The following is a 20,687-nucleotide window of genomic DNA, read 5'->3' on the forward strand; positions in this document are numbered from 1 at the left end:
TGAGTTATAGGCCTGGTTTCACAGACGGGGCTTAGGCTAAGCTAGGATTAGGCCTTAGTTCAATTAGGACATTTAAGTAACTTTTATAAACGTGCCCTAGAAAAAAAAAACATTCCTGGTGTCCATCTTGAGACAAAACAATGGAAGTGACATAATTTAAGATATGTCAGTGCGAGTTGCTTTCCATTAAATAAAGCTCAAATATGCATTTTAGTCTAGGACTAGCTTAAGCCTTATCAGTGAAACCGGTGGATAACATTTTAATTTAATTTCTACTTCCTTTTGATTCAGTTCGACTCAATTTAAACTCAGGAACTGAATTAGATTTTAAAACAGCATCTTGTCAAACTCCGCGTCACACAGACCTCCAGAAATGTGTTTCTGTTCTCAGGATGAGAGCGCAGGTTTGCCACGACCGAGTTCAGCTCACAGACTTTCATCCAACTGGAGCTTCCTAGACTGTGAGTCTCTGCATCTCAACTGTGTTTCTACTGCCTACACTGTAAGACGAGACATATTTTTTGCAAGGGTTAGTTCACCCCAAAATTAAAATTCTGTCATTCATTACTCAATTTCATATCGTTCCACACCTGTAAGACCTTCGTTCATCTTCAGAACACAAATTAAGACATTTTTGATAAAATCCGATGGCTCAGTGAGGCCTCCATAGACAGCAAGATAATTAAAGGTGCCCTAGAATTAAAAATTGAATTTACCTCGGCATAGTTGAATAACAAGAGTTCAGTACATGGAAATGACATACAGTGAGTCTCAAACTCCATTGTTTCCTCCTTCTTATATAAATCTCATTTGTTTAAAAGACCTCCGAAGAACAGGCGAATCTCAACATAATACTGACTGTTACGTAACAGTCGGGATCATTAATATGTATGACCCCAATATTTGCATATGCCAGCCCATGTTCAAGGCTTTAGACAAGGGCAATCAGTATTAACGTCTGGATCTGTGCACAGCTGAATCATCAGACTAGGTAAGCAAGCAAGAACAATAGCGAAAAATGGCAGATGGAGCAATAATAACTGACATGATCCATGATAACATGATATTTTTAGTGATATTTGTAAACTGTCTTTCTAAATGTTTTGTTAGCATGTTGCTAATGTACTGTTAAATGTGGTTAAAGTTACTATCGTTTATTACTGTATTCACGGAGACAAGAGCCTTCGCTATTTTCATTTTTAAACACTTGCAGTCTGTATAATTCATAAACACAACTTCATTCTTTATAAATCTCTCCAATAGTGTAGCTTTAGCCCGTTAGCCACGGATCACAGCCTCAAACTCATTCAGAATCAAATGTAAACATCCAAATAAATACTATACTCACATGATCTGATGCATGCATGCAGTATGCATGACGAACACTTTGTAAAGATCCATTTTGAGGGTTATATTAGCTGTGTGAACTTTGTTTATGCAGTGATAGAGTCGAGAGCTCAGGAGGGGGCGGACAGTGCGAGCAATTAAAGGGGCCGCGCAGCCTAAATCGGCGCATTTCTAATGATGCCCCAAAATAGGCAGTTAAAAAAATTAATTAAAAAATCTATGGGGTATTTTGAGCTGAAACTTCACAGACACATTCAGGGGACACCTTAGACTTATATTACATCTTGTGAAAAAACGTTCGATGGCACCATTAACACTTTCAATGCCCAGAAAGTTACTAAAGACATAGTGTTATGAAGCGACGAGAATACATTTTGTGCGCCAAAAAAAAAAAAAAAAAAAAACCTTTTCAACAATATCTAGTGATGGGCGATTTCAAAACACTGCTTCATGAAGCTTCGAAGCTTTACAAATCTTTTGTTTCGGATCAGTGGTTCGGAGCGTGTATAAAACTATAAGAATTATTCTCGTCACTTCATAACATTAAGGTTGAACCACTGTAGTCACATGAACTGTTTTAAATATAACTTTAGTAGCTTTCTGAGCATCTGAAAGTGTTAATTATCTTACTGTCAATGCAGGCCTCACTGAGCCATCGGATTTGATCAAAAATATCTTCATTTGTGTTCTAAAGATGAACGAAGGTCTTACGGGTGTAGAACGACATGAGGGTGAATAATAAATGACAGAATTTTCATTTTTGGGTGAACTAACCCTTTAAGGGTGTGTTGTTCACACTTCAAGTTCAGTTCTCTTGGTTCTGGTTTGGACCAAAAAAGTAAATGAAGCATTTTATGGTGCTTTTACACTTGGTTTGATTGCCTTGTCCAAACCCGAGTTCAATTGCTCCCCCTGCCACCGCTGGACTGTGTTCACATTCAATAAAGTATGTAATAATCATCACTTCACTGTATGTTTCCAGCTACATCAGCCGACCGCTTTTACCGCATAGACAAGGCTCAGGTATGTTGATACGGTGTTAAATGTATAGAAAATTAAAAAGATATTGGAAGCTGCATAATGTGCACTTGTAATGTGTGTACACACAGGAGCATCTTCACTTTGTGACTGAAATATGCCAGGATGAGGTTTTCATCCTGGACCACGAGGCTCCAGCGGTGAGCCAGGTCCGAGCTCCTGGAATGCCAGATGTGGTGGTGGAACCCAGTTCCAGGTGAGAATCATCAATACCTTATTTTTCCATTCGTTCCTTTCTGTTTTATACGTCACTACTCTGTGCTGCTTCATGAACAAAGCTTACATTTTATTTTTACTCTCGTTTCCTTGTTGCAGTGTTCCCCTGACCTCAGACGAACAAGGTACAGTACAAACACAAGTGTTTCTTTGAAGTGGTGGAGAGATAGGAAACAGGTCTGTACTGTTTAGAAATCAAGTTAAACTCACGTTTTCCTGTCAGAAGTGGTCAGATAAGCTCATTGGTTATATTCTCAAAAGGGCAGTCACCAGAAATTCCCAACTGCATGTCATAATTATCAGGTAGTGCAGGATTGTTACTCATACAGTGACATGTGTGACATGTGTTTTTCCAGCTCTATTGTCAGCTGCTGTTAAAGGAGACCTGTCTGCGGTGAGTTTTTATTTGATTTGATTATTTTTTTATCTATTTTTTTATTAAAATGAAAGTGAAAGAGCTTCCTAAAAGTGTGTTACATGACTCATCAGGGTGGTGCATGATACCACATGATGCAGTGTAGCTTGCGCAACAAGTAAAGCGTGTGGCAAACCAGTGTTTGTTGTAAGATCAAAATCAGCCCCGCTCAATCATATGCTCTTGACTCATCATCTGTTTGTGTGTTTCAGTTGTCGGGCTCCTGCGGTAGCGGGGTCAGTCTGTTGGTGCGGGACTCTATGGGCTGCACTGCTCTGCACTTGGCGGCCCAACACGGCCACACTGAGGTTGTGAGTTTCATTCTAGAACATGGTGAGTGTCGTTACAAGCATCTGGACACACACCCTCCTGTGCTTGCATACTCAAAGTTCAAAGTTTGTCACATGCTTGTCTGGAAGGGAAGGGAGTTTTTTTTTTTATTTATTTTTTTTTGAGATACTACATGCCTAAGAGAACCAAACCCAGTTAACAGTAAAAATCCTTTTCTAAATAAATAATGGCCACAAAAGGTATCTTTTTTTTTTAATGAAAGAAAGAAAGAAAGAAAGAAAGAGAGAAAGAAAGAAAGAACTATTTTAAAACAAAATCAAACAAAATAAAAATATTTTATTTTCCAATATAGTTTTTGGATAATAAAATAAAATAATTTATTTTATATTATATACATATATACAAAAATAGTTTTTGTATATTTCTAAATCTCAAGTGACATTTTTAAATATGACTTAAATGTCCAAATACTTTTTGTAAAATAAAATAAAATAAAAATATATTTTGTATATATATATATATATATATATATATATATATATATATATATATATATATATATATATATGTATATGTTATAATATAATATATTAATATATTATATTATATATTATATATATATATATAATGTGTGTGGGTGTATGTTTATATGGATATAATACAAAATAAATTATAAAATAAATATTATGTGTGTGTGTGTGTGTGTGTGTATATATATATATATATATATATATATATATAAGCGAGGATAGCAAAATAAAGTGAACTGAAATATTATACTCAAAAATTCTTCATACAGTGGACTAACAATAAAATTGTTAAAAAAAAATTTCAGACACTTTGATCTGACCATGTTTTGCTTAAGTGTTATCTAACATAATTAAGATTGTTTTTCTAACACAGTTTAACTCTTGAGATCTTGAGATTTTATTACCATTTTTTTAAACTAAAGTGAATAAAATGTATTAATGAATGAAATGTTTTGACTGTATATGTGTAAGCAAGGACTCAAGATTCAGAGTTTCAGTGGGCTTTATTTTACAATAAAATAAACCAGAGAACAAACTAGCAAGGCACAAGGCTGGGCAAGACAGGACTAGATATGGCAGAGAAGGTGCATACAACGACGATCAATCACAGGACTGTAAACACAAGGAGAATAAATAGGGAGAGAAAATAAAGCAGTCAACGAGGAAGGACAGGTAGGGCAAATAAACCAATAATCTGATAACAAGAGGGGCGGGGTTAAGACGGTAGACAGGAGAGCATATGGCTTGTCATGTTTGTTTCTATGTGCCATGTACTCACACCAAACATAAAAACAAGGGCCAGCGAACACAATCACAAGTCATGTGCTCAAACAAAACATAAACACACAGCCAACAAGAACACTCACAAGCTGCATTCACACACAACATAACTTGAAAGCACGTGACCGGTGAAATATCAAAACTCTGTTTCTTTCAGGGTCCAAGCTGATGTTGGATTTAACTGAGAGAGACACGTATGTAGTTGTGGTTTGACCTATTTATTTGCGTAATAATGGCGTAAACTGGCATTTGATTTGTCCTAATTTCCATTTTGTCAGAGGCGACACTGCATTGCACAAAGCAGCTTCCCAGCAGCACCATGAGGTGTGCAGATGTCTGCTGGAGGCTGGAGCTTCCCTTAGCAAAACAAACTTCCTGGTGAGAATCTCCTTGGGCTTCCTCTTCGTTTCTGCAAGAAATAGTTGCAGTACTATTGTAAAACCATTGTATGCCGTTGTCCTTTTAGGGAAAAACTCCCAAGGATTGTGCCCTGGATGCCGGGAACTCAGAGTTGGCTTCCCTCATGGAGAGCCAGCCGGTGGATGAGCCCGCGGCACACGAGGATCTGGAGACGGCTGTATGAACGGGCTCACGCGCTTGGTGTTAGGAAGATTTTTACCCACAGAAAGTGGCTGTCAGCATTCCTCCGCGCGTCTGCTCACACTCGAACGAGCTTGAGAGGGGAAGGAGGAAGAGAGAGGTGTAACGAGAACGCCTCGGGCTGAGAAAGTCCTCAGTGAACAGGAAAATGTCTAGCTGTTGTTTTTCCACTGAAGTCGCTGTGGGTTTCATTTTATTGTAGGCTCTGACCTAGCATTTATTTATTAATTGCTCTTATTTATTATAACTATTTATTCAAAGATGGATTGGGTTAGGTTTAGAGACACATGCTTTCGTACATCTTGTTGTGTGCCAAAGACACACAGACAGGAAAAACATCATCTGCTCCTGAAGAGGCCCGTCATCGGTTCAGAGTTTGTTTGAAGGCGGATCTTCTTCCGGAGAGTTTTCACAGCGGACAAAATAACTGCTGAGATTTTAAACTCAAATCCCAGAGGTCGACGAATCGGAAGTCTATATAACTACAGACTTTACACAATCTGTTCATCCTGATTTGTTTGTGTGCCGTTACAGTGGCGTGATTGTGAAATTATCTTACGAGAAAACATTCGAGCCATTTTCGATGCAATATGAATGGATGACATTTGTGCATTTATCTATTTAATATTACATTACATTAATGTTTCAAAACAAGCAAGGGAACCGGATGCGTTTTTCCATTGATGGCAGCTGGTTTTTGGCTCCATTATAAGGTTGCGTTTGACAACACTGGCCTGTGAGAAGAAAGACTAAACCAAATGAACGTAGAAAGACACTGACGAGAGTTGTGTGGTATATTTCACTTCTGTAACATTACTTAGTCCTGTACCATGTCAAATCACTCATGATGGGAAATGCATGAAAACGGCTGCCTGTAGGATCACGCTGAGATCCATTTACATATGAGTGATCTGCTGTGTTATCCTGTATTATCAGTTGAGATTTTAACACATTACTGTGCATGGAATTTTGTTACCTCTCTGGATGTTTCTACCCTCAGTGATTATGTAATGAAATGGCATTATTTCTCTCTCTCTCTCTCTTTTTTTTTTTTTTTTTTTTAACTTTAAGTTATATGAAAATTGTTTAGTGGTTGTATTTTGCTTTTTCAAAATCTTTTAAAAGATGGGACTACTTGAATGTTTTAGTTTTTTCTAATTTCTAAATATCTATTTTAGGTGTGTATGAGGTCATGGGGTGAGTAGACATGGATATGTGGGGATGTGACAGTTATCATGTTGCGCATTCTCAAAACTGAGTATGTTTTCTCATTAAAGGGCAGTCGGATGGAAAACACCAGTGTTTTGTGTTTTATGTCCAGTCATAAATCACCCTGAGGTTGCAGACATTACTGTAAATAGATAACAAGCATTGTCTGCACTCAGCTGACCCCAAGTATGGACATTCATGTTTCTTCCCCCCTTTATTGCCCTAATACTGTAATACAATATGTGCAAACATAAAATGAACTTTTACTCTTTCTCGTTTACACTTTCAAAGGACTGTTTAGGATCTCTTTTCAAGGGATATTTCACCACAAAATTAAAGTTTTTTTTCAAAGTTGACAACAACACACAAAATCTTTAGCATGATGAATTTAGCATGCTGCCCATTCCATACAATGAAAGCATATAAAAATGTAGCCAATGAATAATGCACTATATTTCTAGTATACAAAACCGAGAAAGTTAAAGGCATAGTTCACCCAAAAATGAAATTTCTGTCATCCGTAGATTGTTCCAAACCGGTATAAATTTCTTTGTTCTGTTGAAAACAACGGAAGATATTTTGAAGAAAGTTTGTAACCCGGCCGCTTTGGGCCACCATTGACTACCATAGTGTATTTTTTCCTACTTTGGAAGTCAATGGTGGCCCAAAGCAGCCTGGTTACAAACTTTCTTCAAAATATTTTCTTTTGCATTTAGCAGTACAAAGAAATGTATACAGGTTTGGAATAACCTGAATAAATGATGACAGAATTTTCATTTTTGGGTGAGCTATCCCTTTAATATAAAGAGCTAAAACAGTATTTGCATGAAAAGCTAATAAAAAGCATGTCATTTTTACTGTGTGATTTATATTTTACTGTGAAGGGAAATCGATAAATCATTTGTTTCGAAAGATTTTTTTTTTTTTTTTTTTTTAAGATACATTTTTTGACAAATGTATACATATAACCTATATAAGTGTACACATACCCGTTGAGGTTTTGTTGTTTAAGCAACATTTTATATTCCGAAATACTTAAATGTCACGGCTAAAAAAAAGAAGAGATTTTTGTTGATTCATGGAGCGTGACTCACCGTGCGTCGGTTTTTGGTCCCGCCCCTATAAATGCCTATAGTAGGAGCTGAACTCTCGGTGAGCTTCGGCATAATTTTACAGGGAGAAACCGAGTCATGTAAGTGTTTTAACTTTCATTATATTTATCAACATAGAGAAAAATCTAGTAGTGACTGTCTCAGACTGTTTTGTTTTTCTCAAAGATGATTAGGCGTACACTTGGTTAACACTTCCGTGTTCAGTTTAAATGTAGAAATATGTGGAGAATACTAAAAAACATTTTGTCATGCGTGTGATTTTGGTCTAAACTTCTGTAAATGTGTTAAGTAAAAGGGAAACAAGCGTCTCGAGATAATGTTGACGAACATGCCCAGACACATAACTCTATTTACACAGTGACCGCGACTTCACTATAATAAAAGAAATCTGTCATTTTCAATAAATAACTTGATTGTAAAATTAAATGTAAGTTCAAGGAATATTCATGGTCTGATACACTTAAGCTCGAGACTTCCATTGTAAATACATTCATGCATGTTTTAGTTAGTTTTTACATATATAAATCAATGTTAAAGTTAAATTAAAATATTTTTTCTTAAATTTAAAGTCAACCTCATATGGTTAAATTAAGCTTCTGGTTGTTTATCTAACAAATTTAGCTGAATTTAAACTTTAAAATCATATATGATATTTATTCTTAGAGTTGAATTTCAAAATGAAGTTAAATTAAATTAAGCCCCTGGGTTGCATAAACCACTTAAAAGTTAAGACACTAATGTTTTTCTTGATAAGTGGTCCTAATTTTTTTTTAAGTCCGTTACATAAAAAGGTAGATTGGTGTAATTTGAATTGGAAAAATAACATTGATTACCTCTTGGTTAACTGCAAGTTGGTCAAACTAGTTCTTAAGACACAGTCTTAATATAGTGACTAAGTTTATGCAACTGGATTTGTAAGTTAGTCATATTTCCTCACGAAGTTTTACAGATAAATAAATGAATAGGAATTTAAAAAATTTATAAAATGATGTATATCCAAATGAGCTGAAGACTCCATTCATATCAGTAGCCTATAAAAATCAGCACTTAATGTGGTGTATTACACAATTATTAATGCTGTTCAGTAAATGAAAGTTATCTTGAGTACACCTATAAAGAGTAGGTTGCACTTCCTGTTTCAAGTGTTTTGATGAAGTTTTGATAACTGACAGGGCTCAGGACAGCAACGGTGATGTCCAGATTCCTTCGGCGGACAGTCCGGAGTTCAGACTCCTGAAGGCGTACGCCCGCAAGAGACGGCCCATGGACACCCGTCTCAAGCAGGACATCCCAGAGAGAGAGACGTCTTCAGCAGAGCCGATTGAAGAACACAGTAAAGCAAAAAGACGCAGAAAGAAGAGATTTTCTTTCTTCTTAAGATGTATTAAACCCAAGACAGATGACACGCCTGAACCACAGCCAGCAATGCTTGATGGTGAGTGTGAAATATATTGAACAAGAAAGTGAGACTGTGGAGATTCCAGCGTATGATTTGTGCTATCGTCTCTTCTTTCAGGTTCAGATGATGTGAAAGTGGATGAAATGGAGAACATGGTCAGTGAATTGACAGAGATATCAGACTCTGTGCATTTCACTCCATGTGAACTAGAAACAGATGGTGACGGTGAGTTCAAGCTCATTCTTCTCTTTTGATTTCTGTATCTGGTGTAAATTGTAGCTGTCACTGAGTTGCTTCATTCAGAGAAGATTGAGAAACTGAACTTCTCATTTCTGATCTCTCTGCAGACATCGTGGAAAGGCTGGCGGAGCTCCTCAGAGTACATGGTGATGAGCTGGATGAAAAGGTCAGTGAAATGACGTCATTTAATGAGATGTTAAACCTGACCACCAGGTGTCTCTGCAAACACCGCTACCTGCACTTTAAAGGCTTAGTTCACACAAAAATGAAAATTCTGTCATTAATTATTCACCCTCATGTCGTTCCACACCCGTAAGACCTTCGTTCATCTTCAGAACACAAATTAAGATATTTTTGATAAAATCCGATGGCTCCGTGAGGCCTCCAGAAAGCTACTAAAGACGTATTTAAAACAGTTCATGTGACTACAGTGATTCAACCTTAATGTTATGAAGCAACGAGAATACTTTTTGTGCACCAAAAACAAAATAACAACTTTTCAACAATATAGTGATGGGCGATTTCAAAACACTGCTTCATGGAGCTTCGAAGCTTTCCGAATCTTTTGTTTCATCATCATTTTCTGAATTTGAACTGAAATAATCTGGTTCAGGGCCCCTGACTCTCAAAACTCACTACAGAGTGAAGAACCTTGGTGTCCAATTTGATACTACTTTGAAATTTTTATAAACGGATCAATTCAGTCTGGTCAAATCTAGTTTCATCTATTTAAAATCAATAGCAAAGGCTAAACTGCTTTTGTCCTCTAGTGATTTTGAAAGCATCATTCAGACTTTTATTTCTGTAAGACTAGACTAGTCTAGACTGATTACGTGCTACAATTTAAGTGACTTGTTCTGCTAAATGTACAGTGATTATTTGAAGACCAACACTGTGGGGGAATATATATATATATATATACTAAATGTAAACTCTAACATACTAAATGTTCTATCTCTGAACCTCTGCTGCAGATTAAGGCAGACAAGGCCTTAAACGAAGCACTGCAGTCCTCTTTCAAGTATGCCTTCTTCAAGAAAGTGATGGACGCTTTCTGTAGAAGTGTTTCTTTGGAACTGCCAACAGAACAGAAAGGCCAGAAAGTCGACATCGCTATGATTTGTGAAGCCACCAATCAGCTCTATGGCGTCAACTACCATCCAATGAACCGCGTGCTGGGCTTCGGTGCCAAGTATCTTCAGGATACAGGATACTCCAAGTGGATTAGCAGAAACATACAATGTAATGTAAGTGTGTCAATGACAATATAATTATTCACAGCATTGACTTCTGGCCTAATGACACATACAAAACCAGGATGAATCTTTAGTCACAGTGCCATTTTCCCCTTTCACAGGGAGAAGTTGGAGATGAATCCATAGAGGAGGTCCAGTAAGCTGATGAGATGTTCTTCTCGCATTACCAACGTCTTACTCAGGGGCACGGTCACTTTATTCACAGGAAAAAGAGGTTTTCCAGTGTACCAGCACGGATCTATGGTTTTTCGCTAGGTCCTCTGAACATCTCAGGCCAAAAAAGAGGATTTATGCACACCATACCTCATTAAAAGTGCTATGGATACTGCCTCAAAACATTAGGGCCCGGTTTCACAGACAGGGCTTAGGCTAAGACAGGATTAGGCCTTATTTCAATTATAGCATTTAAGTAGCTTTTATAAACATACCCTAGAAAAAAACATTACTGGTGTCCATCTTGAGACAAAACAATGGCTTAGACATACTTTAAGATGTGTCAGTGTGAGTTGCTTTCAGTTAAAACAGCTCAAACTTGCATTTTAGTCTAGGAGCTTAAGCTTGAGCCTTGTCTGTGAAACCGGGGGTACAAGTAATTTATGCTATGAAAATCAGGATGATGCATCATTCCTGACTGTACAAGTTTACATATTTAGTTCCATTAGTAAACTTTTTTTTTTATTATTATTTAATTAGGCATCCAAACTGTAATTTTTCTTTTTGTTAAAACTGTTTTTGTTTTGACATGAACATATTTCAGATGTCTACTTGAGCCTCTAGTGTTTGTAATTATTTAACAGGATATGAAATAATTATATTTTTTTCAATGATATAATAAACATAATTTTCACAATCTCTGTCATTTTGTCTAATGTTTTCTTTACTACACTATATGACATTATAAAAATATGTGGACCAACTTTTCTAATTAATAGGCACACCTCAGTAATGCAAAACAGAAATGACTGAAAAGGGTGTCTGCATACTTTTATCCATATAGAGTATTTTATCAATGAAAGGTAATTGATTAACCTCCGGGGTTAAATATTATACTTTTTTAAATATAGTTTTTATTAAAGTTTTATTAATTTTGTTAATGTCCATATAGATTTTACATATATAGTATTTTACTGCATCAAGTGACACTAAATGAAAATGTGAAATGTTTTCTTGGGGACTAGATGAAATTAAAGGGATAGTTCACCCAAAAATGAAAATTTGATGTTTATCTGCTTACCCCCAGAGCATCCAAGATGTAGGTGTCTTTGTTTCTTCAGTAGAACACAAATGATGATTTTTCACTGCAACCGCTGCCGTCTGTCAGTGATATAATGCAAGTCAGCGGGAACTTGGACTATAAGAGTAAATAAAACACGACAGACAAATCCAAATTAAACCCTGCGGCTCGTGACGACACATTAATGTCTTAAGACACGAAACGATCGGTTTGTGTGAGACACCGAACAGTATTTATATCGTTTTTTACCTCTAATACACCACTATGTCCAACTGCATTCATCACTCGATTCGTGAGGTCTGATCGCGCTCTGACAACGGCAGTGATGTCTCGCGCATATACTTCAATGAGCGCCAGACATCACTGCCGTTGTCAGAGCGTGATCAGACCTCACGAATCGAGTGATGAATGCCGTTGGACATAGTGGTGTATTAGAGGTAAAAAACGATATAAATACTGTTCGGTGTCTCACACAAACCGATCGTTTCGTGTCTTAAGACATTAATGTGTCGTCACGAGCCGCAGGGTTTAATTTGGATTTGTCTGTCGTGTTTTATTTACTCTTATAGTCCAAGTTCCCGCTGACTTGCATTATACCACTGACAGACGGCAGCGGTTGGAGTTAAAAATCATCATTTGTGTTCTACTGAAGAAACAAAGACACCTACATCTTGGATGCCCTGGGGGTAAGCAGATAAACATCAAATTTTCATTTTTGGGTGAACTATCCCTTTAAATACGTTTAAAGGCACAATATGTAATTTTCGCCACTAGAGGTTGCATATTCAAAAGAAAGACATAGCTTGATGACCCCTTGATTTTGCAGAATCATGGGAGGTGTTTTCACATCTACAGCCGGTGGAAAAGAATTGGGACTCGGGCAGAAATCATATTCATGTATGAGCTAATGTATTAAAGATTTAATAACATTACAGTAGTATGAAGCAGGGCGGGGCTGAAAGCCATTGGAGTGGAACGAGGCCGCTGGAGCGATTGCTAATGAGAGACAGTGGAGCTTTTATTGTGCCGCAGAGAATGCAGTGCTTCCACTTCTTCCAGTCAAGTGTATGTGGGGTAACGCGGCGCTGTTTTATCATATTAGATACATTTGTATATTGAAAGTTGTTATAATGCTACTCTGAGCGTTCGCTCAGCAGATGCTATGAGACACTTGTTGCACACTGCAGTAAGCTAGATCAATATTAGGCATGGTAAAACATGATAAATCAAGAAAACAAGATTTTAACAATAAGACTTAGTCTACTGTGTTGAGCTATATAACATAAGTAATTTTCTGTCGATGCCTGTCTAAAAAAACACATACTATATTAAAGCATATTTGGTGTTTCAATGGTTTCCTCAAAATAAAAACAAATCGAGAGTAACATGAGGATGATGTCATTGATAGGAGATACATGGACACGGTCTGTGTCCTGGTTAAAATTGCTTATTTCTCTGGATTTAAACATTCGGTCCCACTTTATATTAGGTAGCGTTAACAACTAAGTACTTACTTTTAAATTAATCATTTGATACAATGCACTTATTGTGTACATACATGTTTTTACACTGTACTTATATTTTAAAAATACCTGCATGTAATTACATCTGTAATTTGTTTCTGTAATTACATTCATAATTACAATGTTGACCCATCCCTTACACCTTAACCCACCCTTAAACCTAACCATGCTACCAAACCTTATACACTCTAAAAAATGCTGGGTTAAAAACAACCCAAGTTGGGTTGAAAATGGACAAACCCAGCAATTGGGTTGTTTTAACCCAGCAGTTGGGTTAAATGTTTGCCCAACGTGCTGGGTAGTTTTATTTAACTCTACTGTTGTATAAAAATTACTGTATTGCTTGCTTAAAATGAACCCAAAATATGCTGGAAATTAACATTTATTAATGTTTAATAAATGAGCATTTATTAATAAGATAATGAATAATAAACAATAAACATTTATTAAATTGCTTATTAATAAATGTACACCTTTTGATTATTATTGTTGCCTCTAGTAATTATGTGTCTGATTTTTAATTTCTCACCCATTTTTGACTCATTTTAAGCCAGCCATATAGTCATTTTTAACCAGTAGTTGGGTTAAATAAAACTACCCAGCAGGTTGGGCAAACATTTAACCCAACCACTGGGTTAAAACAACCCAATTGCTGGGTTTGTCCATTTTCAACCCAACTTGGGTTGTTTTTAACCAAAAATTTTTTAGAATATAACCTTAATCGTCAATAGCAGCAAAAGTGTTTTGCAATACAATATGAATACAATAAGTACATTGTACTTATTGTTTGATGTAAGTACATGGTAGTTAAGGCCACCTAATAAGTGGGACCAAACATTCTTGAAAACATTTGGGATAATGTAAGTACACAAGTCAACAAAATATATAACGTTGTTCTAGTGGTTTTTGGATATTTTAATCCACAAATCTTACATAATGTGCCTTTGAGATTTATTTGAGCTCAAGTTTATATTATAGTTTGTTATAACGAATTTTATGGTTTTAGTTAACTATAACATTGCTTCTAGTAAACTGATTTGATCTAATAACTTTGGGTGTCTGCGCGAGTGCGCGCACACGCATCTTGCGCGCAGCTCAGGTGAAACATGAGACGCGCTCTGCACCTGTCTTACCTGCTCCTCCGTCTTAGGGAACCTTATTCTCATAAATAAAAGCCTGAGAAATGTCTTATCGCAAACCTCCAAGAACAGGCTTTTTCTTCGATCTACAGGTGTTTTTGTGTTTCCTTTGGCATGAAGCATCACAGTAGGAAGTACTCGCCACCGCGACACTGTGTCGTCGGGTCGCCGCAAGAGGTGCCTCAGCTGAATCGATTACCGACCTTTCGGGCGGAAGAAAGTAAGCTGATGGAGAAGAATTCACCTAAAGCCAAATCCAAAATGAAGGTGAAGGTGAAGAAGAGAGCTTCGTCTCCCAAAAGGCCGCGCGTCTCTCCAAAGCCCGTGCAAAGCGACGCGCTTCCGAAGGTGGCGGAGAACGGAGGAGCCGGACAGCGGTCCAGAAAGAGGGGCTTCAAACCCCCAGATGTGAGGACGATATTCGACCCGCGTGTGAAGGTAGAGAGAGGAGAAGGACACACGTTTTGTGAGGACGCGACGCACGCTTGGTGCGATGTGTGCTGCTCGTATATCTTTCAAAATGGCTTGACATGCACAGGTGAGAACTTTACATTAGCCTTCTACAGATTTGACCATTATTTGTAAACAGAGAGGTAGTTAATGTCAAACTATGTTATTTATTAGCATATTAGTCAGTTCATCACTACTGTGCTGTTGATCAAGACACTTAGGGGAATGACTGTTTTTCTAGTTAGTGTATTATAAGTTACTTTGGATAAAATGGAATTATATTAGAGCTAATATTTCATAAATCATAAACTCAGAGCATGTTTTCGAGCTTCCTCACACACCACACACTCATACAGGCATGTGGACGGACAGGTTTGGGCTTATAAATTCACTGAGGTACACCTTAAGCACCCACATTTAGTTTACTGTATATATGTCACAAATATGTATACTAATTATACAAGACAATGCGGAAGTCAAACATGTGAACATAATTCATTCTATCAAATCTAGGACTCAAATGATATGCACACTGAACATTTGAATTGGTCACTGAAAGATGTGGATGACATTTTCATTCCTGACTGAATGCCTCGCATTGTTTTCAGTAGTGAAAACATTCCTAAAAATCATATGCAAAGCATTGTCTGCTTTTAGCTGCAACCAAATTTGTATTGTAAATTTTGTGATCCTAAGAAAGCATGATCATAGCAGCATAGTGCATTTTCTATTAAAATAAAGAAATGTTCCTCAATTCATTCTCCTCAACATGGCTCTCTGTGTCACTTGTCCGAGCTGCAGTTGTGCAGAGGTTGTCCATTCACAAGAGTTAACTCAAATGGAACAACTGGACAAAGGTAACTTTCACTGGGTCTTCTTGCTGCTTGACTTGAGCGATCAGGTAATTGAGAGCGAGAAAGCCACTGGCTCGGCTGATTAGGCTAAAAGCCTGTTTTTAGAGCCATCCAATTTTCACTCTGCCCTCTCAAGTCGACTAGCCTTTAATTTTGTTATTAGTACATTTTAAGGGCCACTGACAGATCCTGGAATATGTGGGCAGTAACTGAGTAGTATCTGTTTTGATGGTGTTATGGCAGGTAATGAGTTGGCCTGTCATGTTTTGATGTTGTTAGATTTGTGTAGTGTTTATGTGGGTGCATTGATGTGGGTTATTGGCCATGTTTACAGTAGAGCACATGGACATATAACCATATTCCTTAAATGTCTTTATATATACACTGGTGTTAAATCATTTTTTTCCAGTTTATATAAGTCTAAAAAAAGACAGCAAGAATATGCCTCCCGGCCCACTTTCCAGAAGAGGGCGGAGCTTTAACAGCTCGCGCTTCGGTTGCTCAACAACAACAAAGCTGGAGAATCTCACGCAGCCAAAATGAGGATTGTCAGTAACATTGTTCAGCCTTACATTGTTCAAACCGGAGTCGACACTGATGGAGAGACTCAGGAAGAAGTTACAACTTTTAGAATGAAACTGGACGTTTCTGAATGGTTAGTGGATAAATTTATGTAGTTGCTGATCAACTCATCGACTAGCATGTGCCGTCATGTTAATCTTTTGTGCAAATCCAGTGTTGAATTGACCCTCGTTTGTGAAGCAGTCTGGCGTAAAATGACGACATCGAAAAAAGACATAAACAAACGCACTCTGTCCGAGGTACAGGTCAAGAGAGATAAATCTAAATATATATGAGAGATTTGACTGCACACTCACTTGCAGAAAGTTTGACAAGTTTTTTTGAGTGATTAATTGACAGATTGTATATTTAACTGGGATTAATTGTATGCACCTGTTAATGATTGTCTATTTATGCTCTCTTTACTCCGAGTGAAATTATACCTTGACAAAGACTTTGTGCCGAAACGTTGGTCAATAATAACTTTCTGCAAGTGAGTGTGCAGTCAAATCTCTCATATATATTTAGTAAAATGACGGCATGGTAACAACACTCTACTACAACAACTCTTCCTCTTCTCTAAAGCAGCCCAACATGGCCTCACCCCCTTTGTTGTGTGTTCTCAGGGGCAGGGTTTATGTAAATTTTAGGATTAGTGATGTCACTAACCCGGGAAGAAGCTCTTTGTAATCCCTACCAGCCGTTTGTGCCAATTTCTGTAAAAAAAAATATCTCTCTTTGCATTGAACTTTGAGTGTTGTAACTTTGCAGATGTTGTTTATGCTCAAACAGCAACATTACACACTAACTAAAGTTAAAAAAAAGTGAAATCATATTCAAGGACCCCTTTAACTAAACAAAATTGGTAAAAAAAATAATAAAGCTGAGAGAAAATAAAATATAAATATTAGTTGAAAAACATAAAATTAGAAATATTGCCAAATAAGTTTAAAGTACTGAAATTACACAATTGTAAAACTATTAAAAAAATTAAATTATAAAACATATAAAATAAATTAATGTTAAATAGAAATATAAAAAAAAAATAATTAAAGCAAAATAAAAATAAAAAAAATAAAGTACTGAAACTTAAAATTGAAAAAAAAAAAAATTTAATATTAATAAATATTATAACATTAGATAAATAATACTAAAATAACACTGGGATGCAACCATTTCACTTGAAATATTATAATATACTGTTTGCATATATCCAAAGTCTAAACAAAAGTATTATGAAAAGGGGGAAAAAAACATTCATTTATGTTTATTCAGAATATGCTGATTGCACGCATAGGAATATGGATAAAGCATGCTAAATGAAAATGTTCATGAAATGTGGTCACTGATAGCTTTTATGTTTTTACCACATGTAATATAGTTGTAATGGAGTTTTCTAATGGTCATAATGACTTAATGAATCTTTAATGCAGTGAAAGTAAAGCTTTATTATGCCTATTAAAGGATTCATTCACTTCAGAATTAAAATTTCATGATAATTTACTCACCCCCATGTCATCCAAGATGTTTACGCCTACGTGACCTTTCCAACGTGATTACATAATGCGTGGCGCATTGCAGAGCTGGTGCAAGATGAGCATTTGTGGTTAAAAAGTATATATATATATATATATATATATATATGTGTATATATATATATATATATATATATATATATATATATAAATTTTTTTTTAGAAAATGACCAATTGTTTCACTAGATTAGACCCTTATTCCTCGTCTGGGATCGTGTAGAGCCCTTTGAAGCTGCTCTGAAACTGACATTTGGACCTTCTTCAATCCGTTAACTGTTGAAGTCCACTATATGGAGAAAAATCTTGAAATGTTTTCCTCAAAAACCTTCATTTCTTTTCGACTGAAGAAAGAAAGACACAAACATCTTGGATGACATGGGCGTGAGTAAATTATCAGGAAATTTTAATTCTGAAGTGAACTAATCCTTTAACCTACTGTTTGTAGTGTAGCGTCTGCATTCTGTGGGATTTCATTCACTTCACTGCAAATAATAGTCTGTATGTACAGTATACCTAACCAGAATGAACAAAGATGCCTTTTTTTCACCTTTCTGGGTTTCACAACCTTCTTGGCCTTCCTAGCTCGAAAGTATTGTGTCCTGCTATTTGACACCCACCTGTTCGCTCCCCTAATGTCCATCTGTCTGTTTGTGTAGCGGCAGTGACAGTGTGTCTAGAGAAGGCACACTGTCCTGTCACAGCAGAACCACAGCTCACAATGGGCTTCCCCTCAAGCAGCTGACGCACTCGCAGGGGGAACCAGTGGAACAACTGCACACACACACTTTGGAGCAGGGGCTTAATGACAGGAGACTACAACCAGGTAGAAGTTAGAAGCCATGATGCAGGTTCAGTGCTGAAGGGAAGTTATTTTAGCCAGTAAATGCTCAAGCGAGACTCAATGTTGTCAGGCAGTGGACTGTAAGTCATGGGTCTGGGGAAAGGATTTGGAAGAACTTTAAGAAGACTTACTGGAATCCTCTATCGCCTTCCAAAAGTGATGCGGCGCTCCGGTCGACTGGAAGTTAGTCTGCTGTGGAAGTCATCCGGTGGGTCCAGATCTCTTTTTGTCGTTTTATCGTTCAGGCAAATGGTAGTTAAATGTAGTCCCTGATTCATTGAAAGTCTATGGAACAATAAGGACAGATATTAATGTCATTTCTAGTATAAACATTACTGACCTTTTTGTATTAAAAATGTAATTACTGTAGTAAAACGTTTTTTGTTTTTGCTTTTTTGAGCTTTTTATTATTAAGCTGTATGTATTTGGTCAACCATTGCCATTAACTCTTGCTTATACAATCTAATTAGATTTTTACATTTCATCATGCAAAAGTGCGTGCATATGCAAAACTCACCGTCATGATGCTAGGCTGTTGTGCATGGTTTCTAGTTCACTGATATGAGGTTGATTACTGGCATGAGTTAAAAGAGGCATTCTCCAATGGTAATTATTTTAAGTCTAAACTTAAACTTACATCTTAAGCCTAAACTGATCTTCACTGCATATAGCAGGGGTTTTCAAACATTGGGGTGAAAAATAAAACAAAACAAAACAAAACAAAACAAAACAAAACAAAACAAAACAAAACAAAACAAAATAAATACATTTTAATTAAAAATAAGTAAAAAAAAAAAGCATATTAAATAGCAAATAAATAAACAAAAATTAGATTAAAATAAGTAAATAACTACAGTCCTATAATGAGTAGAAAATATGTAATGTAACTGCATTTATTACTGTATTTATGAAAAGAGGCATTCTCCAATTCAAGTAATTTTAAGCCTAAACTTAAACTATACTGGTCTTCATATATCAGGGGTTTTCAAACATGGGGGTGAAAATAAATAAATAAATACAAATATATTGAAATCAATAAATACATTTTATATTAAAATAAAATGTACATAAAATAAATAAATAATATTAAATGAGTCAATAACTACAGTACTATAATAAATAGAAAAAATGTAATAATGTAACTATGTATTGTAAATATTGTATATATATACACACACACACACACACACATATATATATATATATATATATATATATATATATATATATTCTATTATGAGTATTGGTCTGCATATCTGAATGAATAAGCTGTGATCATTTTCTTTAGCACTGACACATGTTGCTCGCAAGTTTAACTAGACAGTGATTGTTTGTGGACTGTCGTTGTGTGTGGTATCACTAGATGTGTTTCTGTGGGCTGTGGTGTCTAAGCTGTTGTAAAGTTAATCATTTTTTGTCTTACAATAACTCCAGTAACAGGGTTGAATAGTTTGATCAATGCAGCACACTCTACAATTTGCATAGTAACTGACACAACAGATTGAGATTATTTACTTTTCTCTTTTTACCCACCATGCTGACAGGCCCATGTCATTTATTTAGGTGTTTGTCAATTGGTGGAAACTGTTGAGAAGATTAAGACCTTGAGGGACTGATTTGTGCCTCAAATACAAAAAAAAAGAAAAAAAAAGAAATAAAGTAATGGGACACCAAAGTGTACCATATCTGTGCCATATGTGCAGTTACATGCCTTGATATTTCCTGACCACAACACACAAACTCAGAGGAAGTAGATCATTAAGACTGTCCTGTTTGTTGACAGTTTCACTTTGACTTTTCCTCCTTCGTATTACAGAGGATCACAATAACTTAACTGAGCTCCAAGAATGTTTTCTATAACATTTCATTTCATTATTGGTATTTACATGATGATGATATGATTTTATCCTTACTAATGAAGCCTCGAAGCTTAACAAATCTTTTATTTCGAATCAATGTGCATCAAACTGCCAAAGTCACGCCCCCAGTGGTGAACCATCGAAATTTCAAAACACTTATGACATAACGAAGCCTCGTTTACTATAATCACGTGACTTTGGCAGTTTGATATGTGCTCCGAACCACTGATTCGAAACAAAAGATCCGTAAAGCTTCAT

The 20,687-nt window shown here is 36.3% G+C and overlaps 3 protein-coding genes across 14 annotated transcripts in view; all 3 read left to right on the forward strand.

Annotated features, from left to right (window-relative positions):
* Window positions 1-6,511, forward strand: part of dgki (diacylglycerol kinase, iota) — a 64,715-nt gene extending 58,204 nt beyond the window's left edge. For all 12 annotated transcript variants that reach the window (XM_048154917.1, XM_048154918.1, XM_048154911.1 and 9 more), the window contains 9 exons: window positions 392-461; window positions 2,330-2,370; window positions 2,457-2,581; window positions 2,701-2,726; window positions 2,958-2,995; window positions 3,229-3,349; window positions 4,775-4,811; window positions 4,896-4,995; window positions 5,084-6,511. In XM_048154917.1, the coding sequence (XP_048010874.1) occupies window positions 392-461; window positions 2,330-2,370; window positions 2,457-2,581; window positions 2,701-2,726; window positions 2,958-2,995; window positions 3,229-3,349; window positions 4,775-4,811; window positions 4,896-4,995; window positions 5,084-5,200 (675 nt within the window). In that variant the 3' untranslated portion in view covers window positions 5,201-6,511. The remainder of the gene's footprint in view (window positions 1-391; window positions 462-2,329; window positions 2,371-2,456; window positions 2,582-2,700; window positions 2,727-2,957; window positions 2,996-3,228; window positions 3,350-4,774; window positions 4,812-4,895; window positions 4,996-5,083) is intronic.
* A 979-nt stretch (window positions 6,512-7,490) lies between these two features.
* LOC125246132 (apoptosis facilitator Bcl-2-like protein 14) lies at window positions 7,491-11,285 on the forward strand. The gene is made up of 6 exons (XM_048156988.1): window positions 7,491-7,618; window positions 8,711-8,973; window positions 9,055-9,162; window positions 9,285-9,343; window positions 10,152-10,424; window positions 10,535-11,285. Coding segments are annotated over exons 1-6 (744 nt in total). The 5' UTR covers window positions 7,491-7,616; the 3' UTR covers window positions 10,574-11,285.
* Window positions 11,286-14,316: 3,031 nt separating this feature from the next.
* The window catches only part of rassf3 (Ras association domain family member 3), a 45,280-nt gene continuing 38,909 nt past the window's right edge, over window positions 14,317-20,687 (forward strand). The window contains exon 1 of the mRNA XM_048154922.1: window positions 14,317-14,867. Coding sequence (XP_048010879.1) covers window positions 14,444-14,867 — 424 coding nt within the window. The 5' untranslated portion in view covers window positions 14,317-14,443. The remainder of the gene's footprint in view (window positions 14,868-20,687) is intronic.

Source organism: Megalobrama amblycephala, linkage group LG14 (assembly GCF_018812025.1).
Source record: "Megalobrama amblycephala isolate DHTTF-2021 linkage group LG14, ASM1881202v1, whole genome shotgun sequence".
In the NCBI taxonomy this organism is placed as follows: Eukaryota; Metazoa; Chordata; class Actinopteri; order Cypriniformes; family Xenocyprididae; genus Megalobrama; species Megalobrama amblycephala.

Excerpts from the sequence above, each read along its gene's own strand:
- LOC125246132 (XM_048156988.1), top strand. Across the intron at positions 8,974-9,054 it reads ACAGCCAGCAATGCTTGATG|GTTCAGATGATGTGAAAGTG; the intron begins GTGAGTGTGAAA and ends CTCTTCTTTCAG. Across the intron at positions 9,344-10,151 it reads GTGATGAGCTGGATGAAAAG|ATTAAGGCAGACAAGGCCTT; the intron begins GTCAGTGAAATG and ends CCTCTGCTGCAG.